The 19,515-nt window shown below is 38.7% G+C and overlaps 1 protein-coding gene across 2 annotated transcripts in view; it reads right to left on the reverse strand.

The window, feature by feature from the left end:
- enpp2 (ectonucleotide pyrophosphatase/phosphodiesterase 2) overlaps window positions 1-19,515 on the reverse strand; it is an 80,482-nt gene that overhangs the window by 42,642 nt on the left and 18,325 nt on the right. For both annotated transcript variants that reach the window (XM_030156948.1, XM_030156947.1), the window contains exons 3-8: window positions 11,422-11,577; window positions 7,866-7,991; window positions 5,787-5,847; window positions 5,576-5,673; window positions 3,374-3,453; window positions 222-341 (exon numbers count right to left, since the gene is read on the reverse strand). In XM_030156948.1, coding sequence (XP_030012808.1) covers window positions 222-341; window positions 3,374-3,453; window positions 5,576-5,673; window positions 5,787-5,847; window positions 7,866-7,991; window positions 11,422-11,577 — 641 coding nt within the window. The remainder of the gene's footprint in view (window positions 1-221; window positions 342-3,373; window positions 3,454-5,575; window positions 5,674-5,786; window positions 5,848-7,865; window positions 7,992-11,421; window positions 11,578-19,515) is intronic.

Raw genomic sequence — 19,515 nt, forward strand, 5'->3', positions numbered from 1 at the left:
AATGTTTGCTGCTAAACTGATTTTCATTTATTCCCATGACAATAAAGACAATATGACAATAAAGATCTATTCTATTCTATTCTATTCTATTCTATTCTATTCTATTCTATTCTATTCTATTCTATTCTAAAAGGTCAGACAGACGGTGATGAACCAAAGAAGAACAACAGAGAACACAAATGACTGTCCATAGAAACAGAAGACAGACATGTGGTACATACCGGCTGTCCTCCCCACCAGCGATGGTTGAGTTTTTCTCGGCTTCTCAGGGTGAAGGTGGCCTCAAACACAGGGTCGTACATGGAATTACCCACAATCCCATGTGACTCTGGATACAGGCCCTACAGTAGAGTTCAGAGGAAAATATAATCAGTTCAATTCAGTTCATTTCACGTTTATTTCAAAGCTGCTAACACATTTATACACTTAACAGACGACAACTGGACAACACGTGGTTTGAAAAGGGGATAGAAGAAGGATTGCTTTTAAAACTCCAACCCCTCACACCACACACAACACATCACAACATTTCACTACACCAGTACAAAACAATACAGAGCATTACCCAACAAAACAGAACAATACAAGACATTATAGAACAATACAGAACATTACAATATCACATCCTCACAAGACAGGAACATAAACAGGCCCAGACCCACTCTGACCCCAGACCCACTCTGACCCCAGACCCACTCTGACCCCAGACCCACTCCCCATAATGGCACCCACACTGTTTAGAGCAGAGCTGTCAAACTCATTTTGGTTCAGGGGCCATATTTAGCCCAATTTGATCTCAAGTGGGCCAGACCAGTAAAATAATGACTTAATAACCTATAAATAATGACAAATCCAAGTTTTTCATTTTGTTTTAGCCCAAAAAAAAACCCAATTAAATTATGAAAATATTTACATTTTACAAAAAAAGATGTGAATAACCTGAAAAACCAGAAATTTCATTTGAAAAGTTGTTTAACAATATTCTGCCCCAACTTATTATTTATATATGTACATTTACACACAGTGTTACCTAAACATTTGGTAACAGGCAGAATATTGTTCAAATTTTAGGAGTTTGGAACTAAAATTTGAACAATTTCTACAATATTACATCTGTTGTTATTATTATTAACACAACTGCAGATCACAGTGGACCCATAAATGCACAAAACATTTAGTAACAGGCAGAATATTGTTAAAATTGCACATTTGGGTTTTTTTTATTTTGTTTATATTTATGTATTTATTTGCATTTTATAGTGAAAAAATAGTTTTGTAAATGTAAATATTTTCACAGTGTAAGCTTATTTTTTTTCTCTTAAAATTTTCATAAAGAAAATTTGTCGTTGTCATTATTTATGGGTTATTGTGTTGTTATTTTTACTGTAGATCACATTGGTCTGTATGTGGAACCTGAACCAAAATGATTTGGACAACCTGGACTGTTCAAGTTAATTTTTGGACTTTCATCCCGCGGGCCGGAATGGAACCTTTGGCGGGCCGGATTTGGCCCCTGGGCCGCATGTTTGACACCTGTGGTTTAGAGCATCGATGTCACTGTATCTCCTCCAAGTACTTCTTCATTATTTGTTTTTTAAACATTCTTTTAAACTGACAAATATTTGCACACTCTTTTAATTCATCTGCTACACCATTCCACAGTTCTACTCCCCTTACTGAGATGCACATTGATTTTAAAGTAGTTCTTACCTTTGGTGGGTACAATTTATTAATACCTCTGAGATTGAATTTAAGTTGAAAATCTCTGTCTTTAAATAATTTTCAATTTAACCTCAATTATTATTATTTAATTATGAATTACACTGGTTAACAATAAATTTATTGTTTCAGTTTTTTGAGCTGATTTAGGATAATTTTGGTGCTGAATCCAAAAATCACATTCATTTTGCTCAATCAGGTCAACTTTCTGAACTATGCTACATATTGGCTTTTGAACATTTTTGCTTACATTTATGGGCATTTTCACATCATATGATACAAAATTCTTTCATATTTCTTGCAATAAACGAGTTCTGAAGATTTGACTTTTGCCAATTTATGATTAATGTTTTTTTTAATATTACAGGTGAATGAAATGGCTTCGACTAGAAGATCTTGCAAAAATAAGCCTGACGTATTCTGCTACATCTGCGCTGAATACACCATTGTACCTAACAGGAATCAAGTCACAAGTTTCATAAAGTGTGCTTACCAATCTTATTTTGGTATTAATTATTATATTTTGTGAGAAGATCAAATTTTTCAAAATCAAATTAGCAAAAAAACCTGACCTGATTGAGAAAAACAGATGTCATTTTTGGATTTTGCGGCGCAAAATGGTCCTAATTCAGTTGAAAAAACCAAGACAACTTGCAAAAAACATTTTTTTGTAACCCAGTGTTGTTTAATTATTTAATTTTCAGTTCAATTCAACTTTATTTATAGAGCACATTTCATGCACAGGGCGGACTCGATGTGCTTCACAACAGGTATATAACATAAAAAAGAGAGTGGAAGTGCAAGTAAACAATCATCTGTACACACACTTAAACTCACACATGCACAAATACCCACACAACCACACATGCACACACACAATTCAACAGAACGCCGTCGAAAAAAAGGGTACGTTTTTAACCTGTTTTTAAAAATGGCTGCTGATGTGGCAAGTCTAAGCGTATCAGGGCAGGGTGTTCCATTTTTGTGGGGCATATACAGTATGACCGAAATTGCATTATTTATTGAATTAAGTAAGGTTTAATGCCTTTTAGTAGTGGAGTATGTTCCCAGTGTGGTATTTGTATTTAAGTACAGTAACAATAGTACACTGCAAAAATCTAAATCTTACCAAGTGTATTTTTCTCATTTCTAGTCTAAATATGTCATCACACTTAAAATAAGACATAATCACCTAAAGAGGAACTTTTCTGTGAGATATAAGAACTGATTTTTAGACAGTAGATCTGGAAAACCTTAATTCAAGAAATCTTACCAACATAATTTTCACTTGTTCCATCGGCAGATTTTTTAATTCAAGATTTTTTTTTCCTTAATTCAAGTAAAAAAAAAATCTGCCAAATACTGATAATAAAATGACATTTCACATGGATCAGCAGGAAACTGACTTTGTTGGAGATCTTTCTTGCAATAAAAATCATGTCTGAAGGAGGTAAAAAAAAAAAAAAAAAAAAAAAAAAGGGGGTGGGGGGTGATTTAAAAAAATGTGAATTACCTGCAGTATTTGGGAGATGCTGGGGAAACAGTACACTGTTATGATGTGTGGTTGAACCCTAACCCTTGTGGAGTAAATGCTAATATTATCAGATTTACTGACACTAAACTGATGCTGCAGAAACACATGCGGCTCTCGTACCGTAGCCAGTGAGTAGAGGTTGGGGAAGGTTTTGGACGGGTAAACAGGTCTCATGTACGGAGCGTGGGTTCCACATGTTCCTGGAAAGAAGAACATCATATGAACCTCCACAGTTAGATTCAAACATTCAAAGATTTTTACTTTGTCAGTTCACTAAATGCACAGGTCAATCCAAGAACTGAGATATCACTGCTGTCTCACCTGGTAAATAAAAAAAGCTATGCCGTTTTTTTTTTTTTTTAAAGGGGTAAAAATAAATTAAGAACAAATAGATGGTAACTGAAGGACAGATGGACCTACTGTGTCTCTTATTTTGCACACAATCTTCCAAGGACACACACAACACACACACATTTTTTCCCCACTCCAACTGTCTGCCCTCAAACTTTTTTTTCATCCTGTCCCCCAAATCCATGGAAAAAGTACCAGCATGTGTCCACGTGTAATGTGTGAAAACTGTATGACGTCTTATATTTGTGTTTTGCATCATCCTCTGTTCTTCACTGCAAATTTAGAAGAAAAGGGTTCTGTGGTGGCGCACCAGTGAGGAGCAGCGGCCCCATGCCCCTAATCATCGATCTCAGTTTGTACTCTGCGCTGTCAAATGACAATAAAGGCAATTCTGTTTCTGATTCTGGTATAAAGAATAAACTACAATAGAATATGAAGTGTATATACAGGGTGGGGAAGCAAAATGTACAATGAACATTTAGTTGTTTTTTCTCAGCAGGCACTACGTCCATTGTTTTGAAACCAAACATATACTGATGTCATAATCATACCTAACACTATTATCCATACCTTTTCACAAACTTTGGCCCATATGAGTAATCAGGAAAGCAAACGTCAAAGAGTGTGTGATTTGCTGAATGCACTCGTCACACCAAAGGAGATTTCAAAAATAGTTGGAGTGTCCATAAAGACTGTTTATAATGGAAAGAAGAGAATGACTATGAGCAAAACTATTACCAGAAAGTCTGGAAGATACTATTAAAGAAGAATGGGAGAAGTTGTCACCCCAATATTTGAGGAACACTTGCACAAGTTTCAGGAAGCGTGTGAAGGCAGTTATTGAGAAAGAAGGAGGACACATAGAATAAAAACATTTTCTATTATGGACATTTTCTTGTGGCAAATAAATTCTCATGACTTTCAATAAACTAATTGGTCATACACTGTCTTTCAATCCCTGCCTCAAAATATTGTACATTTTGCTTCCCCACCCTGTATAATGCAAAACTGCAACGGTTATGAGGTGAATAATGGACCAGAACAGCATCAGATATGACAGTAACAGCAGCAGGTTTAATAACAGAGCAATGTTTGGAATAAAGTTAGTGAACGCCTGCTATTAAACCACACCCAGCTCCCTGATAACAATAATAATAATAATAATAATAATAATAATAATAATAATAATAATAATAAGAAGAAGAAGAAGAAGAAGAAGAAGAAGAAGAAGAAGAAGAAGAAAAACACTCGGAGAGCGCAGACCTCCGCCAAGACAGATCCCCCCCCCCAATCACCATCAAAATTTAATAATTTCTTCCTTGTGGCAGTATTAACATTTCCTGAAAATCCATCCATAACTTTTTGAGTTATCTTGCTAACAAACAAACAAATAAACAAACACACAAAGCAAAGTGATCACAATACCTCCTGGTGGAGGTGATAATAATGGTGATGATGATGAAGATGATAACAATCATCATCATCATCATTATACCACCACTACTACTACCACTAATAATAATAATAATAACAATAATTATCATCATAGTATTAATCATACTACTACCACTATTAATAATAATGATAATAATAATGATCATCATCACTATCATCATCATCATAATCATACTACTACTACTACTACTACTACTACTACTACTACTACTAATAATAATAATAATAATAATAATAACAATAATTATCATCATCATCATATCAATCATAATAATATTACTACTATTAATAATCATCATCATCATCATCATCATAACCATACTACTACTACTACTACTACTACTAATAATAATAATGATAATCATCATCATCATATTAGTCATACTACTACTGCTAATAATAATAACAATTATTATCATCATCATCACCATCATCATAATCATAATCATACTACTACTACTGATAATGATGATGATGATCGTCATAATAATAATAATAATGTATTTCAGGCCTCACTGAGTTTCTCGATGTTGGGTATGACACTGTTTCCTCTCTTCACGTACGACGCTCGAAATCCATCCACTGACAACATGATGAGCGGTGGACGCACAAACCTGTAAACACATGAATACAAAGAAAACTGAGGGAATGCCTTTGTAACATCGAACCACAGATAACGCACAAAAACACCAAACTTTATAAGTGTTTTTCTGGTCAGTAAACATACCCAGCTGGACACTCAGGAGCTTTGATCTCCTCACACTCGTCCTGCAACCATGAAGTATCTCCTGAAAAGACACAATCAAAGGCACCAGAAGAATGAAGGGATATTTGAATCTTTTTTTTGGGGGGGGTGGGGGGGGATTCTCAGAACCCTCTTGATGTGATTCCTGAGGTGGTTATGACTGATGAAGGGCAGTACTGTTGTATATGGACTTTGAAGGAAGGATATTGATATTGTGTGTTTCAAGGTGTGTAGGAAATGTTGTTACTTTGGAAAAGTGAAGTGTTTATTCTTCCAGCACCAACAACAGGACTGTTGGGCCTCCAGGTCTGACTAATGGTGTCACATTAATACAAACAGAAATAAACATAAGAAGGCCAATACACGCTGTAAAACAGACACATTAACCTAAAATAAACATTAACATAACCCCCCCCCCCAAACCCCTGCACATAAAATAGAACACAATGAGTCAAATGTCAAGTACCCACAATGCAATGCATCAAATATGCCACAGTACCATGGCATGAGTCCTGTGGGCACGTTTTTTTTGTGTTTCAGTCACTTTGGGGTTTTTTATTTGGGAAAATACTTTACGACAGAGTAAAACAAAAAATAAAAACTAAGCACATTTGTGTATCATATCTGAAAAATCAACAATGGTAAAACATGAAATTTAACAAAAATGCGTTCTATGTGTACTCTCTGTTTAGAACCCCCCCCCCCAAAAAAAAACACCTTCTTAAAATAAGTCTTCCCTTGTATATATATATATATATATATATATATATATATATATATATATATATATATATATATATATATATATATATACTCAACAAAAATATAAACGCACCACTTTTGTTTTTGCTCCCATTTTTCATGAGCTGAACTCAAAGATCTAAAACTTTTTCTGTGTACACACAAGGTTTATTTCTCTCAAATATTGTTCACAAATCTGTCTAAATTTGTGTTAGTGAACACTTCTTCTTTGCTGAGATAATCCATCCACCTCACAGGTGTGGCAGATCAAGATGCTGATTAGACAGCATGATTTTTGCACAGGTGTGCCTTAGGCTGGCCACAATAAAAGGCCACTCCAAAATGTGCAGTTTTATCACACAGCACAATGCCACAGATGTCACAAGTTTTGAGGGAATATGCACTGGTCATGCTGACTTCAGGAATCTCCACCAGAGCTTTTGCCTGTGAATTGAATGTTCATTTCTCTACCATAAGCCATCTCCAAAGCTGTTTCAGAGAATTCATGAAGAAGACTGTGCGAGGAAAATGGTGGTCACACCAAATACTGACTGGTTTTCTGACCCCCCTGGACCACCCAATACAGTAAAAGTGCACATTTTAGAGTGGCCTTTTATTGTGGCCAGCCTAAGTCAAACCTGTGCAATAATCCTGCTGTCTAATCAGCATCTGGATCTGCCACACCTGTGAGGAGGATGGATTATCTCAGCAAAGGACAAAGGAGAAGTGCTCACTAACACAGATTTAGACAAATTTATGAACAATATTTGAGAGAAATAGGCCTTTTGTGTTCGTAGAAAAAGTTTTAGATCTTTGAGTTCAGCTCATGACAAATGGGAGCAAAAACAAAAGTGGTGCGTTTATATTTTTGTTGAGTGTGTATATATATATATATATATATATATATATATATATTCTAAGTGATATACACAATCTATTTTGACCATATTTCCATAAATTTATCCTGCTTTACTTTTAATGAAAGGGACAGTTTCTCCATTACATAGATTTCATAGATTGCCTTTTTTTTCTCAACCATCTTTTTATTGGAACCAAGGTAAAAGAAAGTGATAATCATACAAGAGAAAACAATACTTTTAGATAAATAATTAAACAAAAAGATGACAAGAGTGAAGTTGGTTTACGAGCCAGATTTGAGAGTAAATGAGGTTGTGTTGGGCTGCGTAACGACACATTCTTCATAGATTGCTTTTAACCAGTCTTCCAGTTGAGGTGCATGTGGTTGTAGGCAGGAAGTGGACATTTTTGTCCTGATAGTAAACGACACTGACAGCTGAGGGTTGAGCCGTGAACACACACCTTTACACAACGTCTTGTAGTTGGTGCAACAGTCTCCTCTGGCCAAACAGTCGTCGGAGCAGTGACAGGCGTGTTGTTCGTTGCGAGTTTCCCCGCAGCGATCTTTACTGCACTCATAACCTCCATCTGCAAACGGGAAGGACAGTTCACGGAGTCAAACCAGAGCCTCCACACACGGATCATTCATCTGGATTAGCACTAAAACCACAGGTACATATAAATAAAGGCTGATGTAATCCCATTAGAGGTTTGGCTTCACTGTGGGAACAGCGCTGACACAGTTTGATATATAAGTCCTGTGTTTTCTGCATTTGTCCAGATTTTCCAGATGACATCAGCGGTTGAGTGTCAGAGAAAAGGCCTGAACACAAGCGTAAACATGAGCTGATCTGTGTTTGAGGAAACAGGGAGGGTTTAGTGGAGGGGCAGTGGTGAGATGAAGACCACCAGGATGAAGAGGAGAGGGAGAAGTTAGACCACCAACACAGGGAAGAGGAGGAGGAGGAGGAGGAGCAGGAGGAAGAGGAGGAGGAAGAGGAGAAGGAAGAGGAGCAGGAGGAAGAGGAGAAGGAAGAGGGGGAAGAGGAGGAGGAGGAAGAGGAGGAGGAGGAGGAGGAAGAAGAGGAGGAGGAGGAAGAGCAGGAGGAGGAGGAGGAGGAGAAGGAAGAGGAGGAGGAGGAAGAGGAGAAGGAAGAGGAGCAGGAGGAAGAGGAGAAGGAAGAGGGGGAAGAGGAGGAGGAGGAAGAGGAGGAGGAGGAGGAGGAAGAAGAGGAGGAGGAGGAAGAGCAGGAGGAGGGAGGAGGAGGAGAAGGAAGAGGAGGAGGAGGAAGAGGAGAAGGAAGAGGAGAAGGAGGAAGAGGAGAAGGAAGAGGAGCAGGAGGAAGAGGAGAAGGAAGAGGGGGAAGAGGAGGAGGAGGAGGAGGAGCAGGAGGAAGAGGAGAAGGAAGAGGAGCAGGAGGAAGAGGAGGAGGAAAGAGGGGAAGAGGGGGAAGAGGAGGAGGAGGAAGAGGAGGAGGAGGAGGAGGAAGAAGAGGAGGAGGAGGAAGAGCAGGAGGAGGAGCAGGAGGAAGAGGAGGAGGAGGAGGAGAAGGAAGAGGAGGAGGAGGAGGAAGAGGAGGAGGAGGAGGAGCAGGAGGAAGAGGAGGAGGAGGAGGAAGAGGAGGAGGAAGAGGAGGAGGAGGAGCAGGAGGAAGAGGATCAGGAGGAAGAGGAGAAGGAGGAAGAGGAGGAGCAGGAGGAGAAGGAAGAGGAGGAGGAGGAAGAGGAGGAAGAGGAGGAGGAGGAGGAAGAGGAGGAGGTGGAGGAGGAGGAAGAGGTGGAGGAAGAGGAGGAGGAAGAGCAGGAGGAGGAGGAAGAGGAGGAGGAAGAGCAGGAGGAGGAGGAGGAGGAGGAGGAAGAGGAGGAGGAGGAGGAAGAGGAGAGGAAGAGGAAGAGCAGGAGGAGGAGGAGGAGGAGGAAGAGGAGCAGGAGGAAGAGGAGGAGGAGGAGGAGGAAGAGGTGGAGGAAGAGGAGGAGAAGGAGGAGGAGCAGGAGGAAGAGGAGGAGGAGGAGGAAGAGGAGGAGCAGGAGCAGGAGGAAGAGGAGGAGGAGGAGGAGGAGGAGCAGGAGGAGCAGGAGGAGGAGGAAGAGGAAGAGGGGGAAGAGGAGGAGGTGGAGGGGGAGGAAGAGGAGGAGGAGGAGCAGGAGGAAGAGGAGGAGGAGGAAGAGGAGAAGGAAGAGGAGAAGGAGGAAGAGGAGGAGGAAGAGGAGAAGGAAGAGGAGCAGGAGGAAGAGGAGGAGGAGGAGGAGGAAGAGGAGGAGGAAGAGGTGGAGGAAGAAGAGGAGGAGGAGGAAGAGGAGGAGGAAGAGGAGAAGGAGGAAGAGCAGGAGGAGGAGGAGGAGGAGGAAGAGGAGGAGGAAGAAGAGGAGAAGGAGGAAGAGGAGGAGGAGGAGGAGCAGGAGGAGGAGGAAGAGGAAGAGGGGGAAGAGGAGGAGGTGGAGGGGGAGGAAGAGGAGGAGGAGGAGCAGGAGGAAGAGGAGGAGGAGGAAGAGGAGAAGGAAGAGGAGAAGGAGGAAGAGGAGGAGGAAGAGGAGAAGGAAGAGGAGCAGGAGGAGGAGGAGGAGGAGGAGGAGGAGGAAGAGGAGGAGGAAGAGGTGGAGGAAGAAGAGGAGGAGGAGGAAGAGGAGGAGGAAGAGGAGAAGGAGGAAGAGGAGGAGGAAGAAGAGGAGAAGGAGGAAGAGGAGGAGGAGGAGGAGGAGGAGGAGGAGGAAGAAGAGGAGAAGGAGGAAGAGGAGGAGGAGGAGGAGGAGGAGGAGGAGGAGGAGGAGGAGAAGGAGAAGGAAGAGGAGCAGGAGGAAGAGGAGGAGAAGGAAGAGGAGGAGGAGGAAGAGGAGGAGGAGGAGGAGGAGGGGGAAGAGGAGGAGGAGGATGACAGAGATGAAGAGGGAGGATGAAGAGGAGAAAACAAGTGAAAAAATAATAAGAGTAAAATTAAAACATCTGAAGGTCAAATATTATCACATGTACGTAAAACAACAGTGAATCAGACAAATATCTATCTATACTTTGGGCATACATTTACGTTTTCAACTGGTCTTTTTTTGTTTTCTAATTGTTTTACATTGATATTCTATATTTTACACTATTAATTAGAAAATTGCCAGATTATAAATAGAAGAAAACTGTCAAATATCAACAATTACCTTTTAGTCATGATAATATTAAATAACTGAAAAGGTAATTAGACTTAATACAAACTGTATCCACTGAATGTACATAAAATGTGTTTCATGAGGATATCTGAATATGAATAACCTAAATTCATATATGATCATGTTGGACAGCCCTGTTTATAATATACTGGAACATCCTTTTTTTTTACTACCTTTAAAGACCTAGATCTATTTTTGAAGCGCCTCTCATATGAATTTCTCTCTACATTTAACCTTTACTCAGTAATTTACCACCATCTAACTCACAGATCATGTAGATGTTCATTGAAGCTCATGGTAAAATCGAAGGTTATTATATCAAAACTGATAAAACTGGAGAGAAAATAACTTTTCCAGCAAAATCTATCATTAACTGAACATAAAACAAGCATCTGCATCCATGGGTTTTACTGGAGAATCAATGTCATAGAAGATGACGGTGTTTCCATGGTAACTACAGAGCCTCTGAACATTCAAATGGGTCATATCTGATGACCATGAGAAGATGAAGAACTGCATTTTTCAACATTTATTTACATGTATTGATAGGATTAGCAGAAAAACAGATATTAAACAATTTAGATCAGTGAATGTTTTTGGTCGCTGGTGGTTGTTTAGGTGTCTGAGGGTTATAATGATAATAATGATAAACTTAATTTTGAACATAAGTTGGAATAAACTATAAATGTGAACACAAGGTAAACAGAAATCACAAATTTAAACGAAACACTCAATAGTTGTCCAAAAAAAAAGAATATAAAATGTCACACCATGTACAACTATATCCTTGTGTGTGAAGGTTAATTATTTCTGCATCTGAAGCTCAAACCTCAGACATGTCAGTAGAAAATGTGTGTTCTGATACCTGTCCTGAGGCACAGCTGGTCGAAGTCGGAGCAGCAGCCGTGGTAGGTTTTACACAGGTTGTCACAGCGACAGTTTGGCGGCTCCACCTCCGCCAGCTCAAAACACCTGTTCCTGCAGGAACCGGAGGACGCCACGTAATGCGACGCAGAGCGAGCTGCGAACGAACACAGAGAACCAATCAGAAGCACACAGGGAACATCCCACTGCGCCGAAGATGAGTAAGTGTTCAGAGAGTGAACCATGTCTGGAGTCAAGTTCTTTAGATAAAATAAGACTTTATTTATCCCACCGTGGGGGAAATGTCACAGTTAACAGCAACAACATATGGTACATGGACTGAACTTATATAGTGTACGTTATACACCCTCATGGTGCCAAAGCGCTTTTACAAAGCCTCACATTCACCCATTCACACACACACTCCAGTAGGTGTACGAGTAAATGCAGAGAAAAAGACAGGTAGAAAAAAAACCACAAATGAGAGAAAATATGAAATATAAAGAGAAAAATAAGACATTTGGTATTTATATAGATATTTATATAAACATAGAATTAAAGTTGAATATGATTTACATATTTACATTGTGAAAATTTCAGTGTGTTTATCTGCTTCTAAAAGTCAAACTGGCTCTGAATCCCAGCATATGACATGTTCCAAATGAATCTGTCTCTGTGTTTTATTTTTCCTAAGTGAGTTATCAACATTTATTACACTGTTATACTCAGAATTTTGCATTTTTTTTCCAGTGAAAATCATCTATTTTACTTTATTTAATTCACTGATCATGTTGATGTTCATTAAAGCTCAGAATGAAGTCAACGGTTATTGTATCAAAACTGAAAAAAAATGAAGAAATAGTAACTCTTTCAGTAAAAACCCCTTTAGCCCTAGTTTTTTGGCCCGTGGGCCGACAAAATTATATTAATATTCATCTACTATAAAAATATAATAAATCTTAAGCGGGAGCCTGTCTTGTTTCTCCTGGGAGTACTTGGGGGGCAGCCCTCACTACCTGCTGCACAGCTTGTATTGATGGGCAAACTTTTACTTCTGGCGAGAAGATGTGTTTTGTTTCAATGGATTAAAGCTAAACCTCCATCTGTAACACAGTGGTACAGGGAAATATTTAAGGTCTTTTCTATGGAGCGCCTCAGTGCTAAAGGGCAATGACAACTTGTTTCATAATGTCTGGCATCCCTTCCTGAATTACCTTCCCGACGATACCGCTGACTTGTTGAAGAGAAGGCGGCCGTATTTTGTCTTCACTAATAAGTCATAGAATATTTTCACTCTCTTTATCTCCTCCATAGTATAGCCCCAATGTAAATTTATATAAGCTATATGTGCAGTTTATGTATGTGAATCATTGCTTTCTTTTGTGGTTTGGCTGTATCTGTGCTGTGGTGTTCATTGTTTGTTGTTTGTGAAATCAATAAAATATATTGCAAAAAAAAAAACTAAAAACATATATACAGGGTGGGGAAGCAAAATGTACACTGAACATTTAGTTGTTTTTTCTCAGCAGACACTACGTCAATTGTTTTGAACCCAAACATATACTGATGTCATAATCATACCTAACACTATTATCCATACCTTTTCAGAAACTTTTGCCCATATGAGTAATCAGGAAAGCAAACGTCAAAGAGTGTGTGATTTGCTGAATGCACTTGTCACACCAAAGGAGATTTCAAAAATAGTTGGAGTGTCCATAAAGACTGTTTATAATGGAAAGAAGAGAATGACTATGAGCAAAACTATTACCAGAAAGTCTGGAAGATACTATTAAAGAAGAATGGGACAAGTTGTCACCCCAATATTTGAGGAACACCTGCGCAAGTTTCAGGAAGCGTGTGAAGGCAGTTATTGAGAAAGAAGGAGGACACATAGAATAAAAACATTTTCTATTATGGACATTTTCTTGTGGCAAATAAATTCTCATGACTTTCAATAAACTAATTGGTCATACACTGTCTTTCAATCCCTGCCTCAAAATAGTGTACATTTTGCTTCCCCACCCTGTTATATATATATATATATATATATATATATATATATATATATATATATATATATATATACGAAGGCCATTCAATAAGTTCATGGCCTCACCCAGAACAGAACAACACAGACTGATAATTTATATTTTATTTTTCAACATAATCTCCATTTACAGCAATGCACCTGGTCCATCGATGTTCAAGCATCACTATCCCATCACGAAAGAATGTAACATCCTGTATTATAACAACCAGTATTTCTGGGTGAGGCCATGAACTTATTGAACAGCCCTCGTATATATATAAATATATAAATATACATATATATATATATATATATATATATATATATATATATATATATATATATATATATAAAATAAATCAGGACAATGGATGTTTTCTTCATCTTTTGCTCAAAGTTCAGACCCTAATGTTAATAAAAGTACATCAAAAGTGTATTTTAGTGCAAACTTTAATGTTCAAACATGATTTTTAATCTTTGTGGGGTGAAATATACGCTATTAAAAATCTCCAACATGAACAATTAATTTATGCATATCATCGTCAATCCAGCTGAAAAAAAACAGGCGAGGATAAAAAATTCTAATTTCTCTTTTAGTTTGTTCCAGTTTACTCAGGCATAGTAATAGATACAATATTTTAGACAATGGGAATAGATTCTGTGAGGTCTGTAAATGTCCACAGACACCAAGAACATCCATATGAACCTTATTATTGTGAAGGAATTCTTCATTTACTTTGGGTTTGTCTGTTTAGGCGTTTTTCCCCTGAAAATATGGTCAGGGTTTAACAGGTTAACTGAACATAAACCCAGTGTGTCCATCCACTGTCATTGATCCAACTCCATGGGTTTTACTGGTGAATCAATGTTGTAGAAGATGATGGTGTTTCCATGGTAACTACAGAGCCTCTGAACGTCCAAATGGGTCATATCTGACGACCGTGAAAAGACGACAAACTGTATTTTACACCAATTATTTACATGTATAATTCATAGGATTAGTGGATCAGCCGTGTAGATCAGTAGATGATTTTGGTCGACGGTGGATGTTTGGGTCTTTATGGGTTAAAAATCACAGGATAAAAGTTCTAATAAAGTGGTAACAGTAACAGCAGTTGTAAAAACGACATATAAATAATAGGTAATATAAGTATAAGTATCATTATTGTCTAAGTCATCTTTGTTATTATCGTTTTGCTTTCACACCACAGTGTATGTAGTGTACCAACAGGAGAGAAGAGTGTGTGTGTGTGTGTGGGGGGGGTGTTTGGGTGGGGGGGGGTGACATAGAGCACATCCCATGGACCCAGGACTCAAACCGCTGATGCTGTGAATCCTAGTGAAAACCCTCAACCACTGGACCACCAGGACCACCTCAGAGCTGTGATGTTATGGGAGTTTAGGAATAAATGCAGAGTAGGGATTCCAGACACAGCCTGACCTTCTTCCAGGAGCATGTACAAATATCAACAACACACAGAACAACCTTTTACAGGAACACATTGACTCACATATTTATTTATTACATTTACATAATGTTTTGGATTCCTTTGACAGCTGCATTAATGCATATGGTACATATTTAAGGTTGAGCTGATATGATCAACGGTTTAAACTGTATGTTATGTTAGTTTATATGTTTATAAATTGTCAGGAGTTTAATCCACAGCTGTGTTTCCCAAATTTAGGATTATAAATATTTATAATTTGGGAACAGATGGACCATGATGTAAATATAGGTTTGTGTGCTGCCTTGTTGAAGTCAGTATTTTGCAGTTTGGCTGTAGCCATACTGTTTTTTTGGAGCCATAAGTGATCATATTTGGACAAAAGGGGTGGAGCTGCAGGAGCCAGAGGTGTCAGAGGTGAGCTAATGCTAAATGCTAGCTTACTGACTCAATAAAACTGTAAACTACATCAACCACTGTGCAACAAAGTCCTTTTACTGTTGTGTTAGTAGAACCTATCAACCACAACTACACTTGAGCTGAGTGTCAGGAAAAAAATGTGCTTTATTAAATAAAACAAAAGTCCAACTGTCACACAGACCTCATTATTAATCCTTAAAAACCTAAAACTATTTTTATGGTGGCTTCCAAATGAATGTTTCTCTACATTTAAACTTTCCTTAAAGTTGCATCACCATTTTCTCTCTTGTGAATTTTGCATTTTTCAGTGAAAATTATGTATTTTCCTTTATTTAAATGACTGATCATGTAGATCAGGGGTGTCCAGTCCTGGGGCCTCATGTACAAAGACTTGCGTGGATTTCATACTGAAACCTGCCGTACGCCCAAATCCAGAAAAGTCCGAACGCACAAAAAAATCCAGATGTATAAAACTGTGCGTACGCCCGAATCCAAGTACATTTCCTTTATTCATCTCAATCAGCGTGGAATTGAGCGCATATGTTGGAGTACCTGACTCCTCCCTCTCCACGCCCACATTTAAATATGCAAATCAGTATAAACAGGGTCTGCAGGTGGGATTCCCTCTGGGATTCCACTGTCTGCAGGATCAGACGATGACGTCAAGGTGGACGCGAAGCGGAGGCCGAAACAGGCGGAAGGAGAAAAGAGACGAACTGAGACTGTTTGAGGAAAGAGTCGCCGATATTGTGACACTTTTCTCACAGGGCTGATGCGGATCACCCCCAAGATAAATATAGATTTAGTATTAGTGTCAGTCACACATTAGTTCATTCTACAGGTCATACACAGTCTGATCACAGCTGAACTAGATAAAGGTTCATGTGTGATCATGTCAGGAAATCAAAGAGGAAATCATAGACTTTGACTCATGTTTAATCACTCAAATTATTATTTTCCAACAATGAGACAGCAGACAGTCAGACCCAGTATCATCCTCCTGTCACAGAGGCTCCTGTTGCCTCCCCAGTGTTAGCCGGTCCTCCGGTCCGCCACAGCCCACTGCTGATGCCCATCAGACCAGCATGGGTCTGTACTGACCCGAGTCACATTAGGACATCGTGAGGACAATCGGCGGAGTCAATGAGCGACTGGACCGACTAATAAATGTTCTCACAGACATGAACACTATATTTATCAACCTATGAATTTTAGGTCCTTGTCTCTTTGCTGTTGCTGAATGTCCATCCGGGCAGGATTGGCATTGATGGATACAGGGTCTAATTGGTTCTGGTTCTGTTGGTTGATGTGCTGCTCTGACAGTAGGATCTCATGCCGGTGTGTTCATTGTTCTTCTGTGTATCTCCGATGTGCCCATCAATCGGAGGAATGACCTTTTTCACATTACTAACAGTTTCTCAGTGTCACCTCTAAGTGTCGCCAATGGTTCCAAAGCACTAGAAACGTGCGTACGCCAGCTGTGGAGTTGGCGTGAAGGACCGCACATTTCCACGGTCACTTCACTCTTTATACATCTGAACGTGAGCGTGGAAAAGGGCGTACGCCAGGTTTTTGTGCGTACGCACGCTTTACACATGAGGCCCCTGGTCCTCAAGAGTTACTATGTTGTATGTATTATGGGCTGGATCTACTAAGATCCCAATTTGCATGTACTAATTTGCTTGCACAATCTAGAAGTTTGCGTGTGGGGTGTGACCATAGCTTATTAAAGTAAGATAAATGTACAGATGGACCAGATCACAGAGTCAAAATAAAATGGATGAGACAAAATGAAACGGCCCAGCAAAAAAAAGTTAGTTTTTGTCTTTTGCTTCATTCTCAGAAAGTGACTCAAAACCGTAATATGAAAAGCAAACACAGACAAAAAAAAAAAAAAAAATACAATATTTGTCTGTGAGGTGCAATGATATAGATATAGACATAGACAGACTTTACTTGTCATTCCAGATTTTACATCAAAAATTAAATTCCGATGCCGTTGGCTCTGCAGGCAGCAGCAAGAAATACAGCAGGCACTCTATGTACAGGATAATATACACAGGACTGAATAAATATGCATGTAAATACTATGTTTGAGGTATAAACAACTACAGTTCTCCGATTAAAAAAAGCCTATTTTCGGTAGTGAATACTGCAGTTATATTGCACAATGGAGTGTAAAGATGCAAACATATAAAGTACAGTTACCTCAGATTTGCACATAAGTAACTGTATTTAGTATTTAGTTAAAGTTCCATTCCACTTCTGTCAGTTTCCACTTCATCACGATCCTGAAAGTGAAGACATTTTAACTTTCTGCTCACCTTTACTTTCAACTTAAAACGGTTTTTATTGACAGACAAACTCTGACTTTGGTTCAGCGCCCACAAATGTCACCGCTGATGAAATGAACGCCTCTCACATGTGACTCTGAAAACATCAACAGTGAAGCGGGAGGAAGTTTTGCCATTTAACCCCTGCACGAAATAACAAAATCAAAGAAAGCATCGCAGTGTATAGAGCCGTAAACTTTATGAAGGGCTCAAGTGTTGTAAAGGAAATGAAACGTATTAACCTGCGCCAACCCTCAGCTAGAAGTACAGTCAACTGTGAGTATGTGCTGCTTTATAGAAGGCGGATAAAAATAAAAGAGCTTCAATACGCTGCACGGCTTAAATAACAAAAGCTCTGTTTCTGCGTTTGGGGTTTCCACCAGAGACACGTGATCTACTTTAACCCATAAAGACCCACAGGTGATGTTGTGGCATTTCCCAAATGATTTTTTCTCTCCATTTAACCTTTTTAAAGTTGTTTATCACAATTTATTATAATATTATAATCAGTATTTTACTTTTTTTTTTAGTGAAAATCATGTATTTTCCTATATTTTATTCACTGATCGTGTATTTGTTCATAAAAGCTCCGAGTAAAGTTGAGCGTTATCATATCAGAGACAGCGAAAACGGAAGGAAAAGTCGATTTTTCAGTAAAATATGTCATTAACTGAACATAATCCAAGTGGGTTTTACAGTTGAATCAATGTTGTGGAAGATGACGGTGTTTCCACGGTAACTACGGAGCCTCTGAACGTCCAAATGGGTCATATCTGACGACCATGAAAAGATGACAAGGTGTTTTTTCCCTTCGTTCTTATTATGTATATTTGACTTTTTTTGTCTTTGAATGTGTGTGTGTAAGAAGTGTATTAACGTAAAAAAAAAAAAAAAAAAAAAATGTTTCAGGTGTTCTCATGTGATAAAGCCTGTTTCAAACTGAAACAAGTGGTGCCAGTCACAACAAGCCCCGCCCCTCACATGTATTGTATCTTATTTTGGTATCGATCCAGCTGATGTCATCATGTCTGTGCATGTGCTGATGTCAGCAGATCAATTATCTCTATATGTGCCAAGTTTGAAGTAAATTGAAACAAAATTTATGTTTTTAAAGACATCTGAAATTCCCTCCATTATAAGTAAATGGGAGAAAAAAAAAGATTTAAAAAATTAATAAAAAATTTGAACTTTGACCTGCTTTTCCCAAAATGTAATCACATCTATTGTGGGTCACTGGCAATGTATAAGCCCAATTTAGTATGAATTCAACTAATAGTTTTGCTGCTACAAGACATTTGAAATTTCACTCAATATAAGTAAATGAGGAAAAAAAAAAAAAGGTTTAAAATTCATAAAAATTTGAACTTTGACCTTCTTTTCCCTAAATGTAATCAAGGGTTTTTCTTAATCAGGTAACAGGGGCACTGCGCCCTCATACTTTCGGCTAGTGCCCCCTTACTGAAATTCGGATTTTTTTTTTTTTACCCTGAAGCTCACGCCATTCAACACAGTACTTACACAACACACAATCTTTCCAAAAACGATCTTTTCCCGGCAAAGCTACCACAGTAACAACACATGACAATGTGCCTGGTCATCAAAAACGATAGATTATTCTAAAACTATCATAAACATAGTAGGTAGACTGTCTGACGGTTCAAAACGACATGAACTGGTGTCTTTTCAGACCACGCACCCCCCCCCTGCTTGGTCGCTTCGCTCCCTCGCCTACCTGTGCTCCCTCTTACTAATTTTTTCTAGAAAAACCCCTGGTAATCACATCTGTTCTGGGTCACTGGCAATGTATAAGCCCAGTTTGGTTTGAATTCAACCAATAGTTTTGCTGCTAGCGTGTTTACAAACAA

The sequence above is a fragment of the Sphaeramia orbicularis genome, chromosome 16 (assembly GCF_902148855.1).
Source record: "Sphaeramia orbicularis chromosome 16, fSphaOr1.1, whole genome shotgun sequence".
Taxonomy (NCBI): Eukaryota; Metazoa; Chordata; class Actinopteri; order Kurtiformes; family Apogonidae; genus Sphaeramia; species Sphaeramia orbicularis.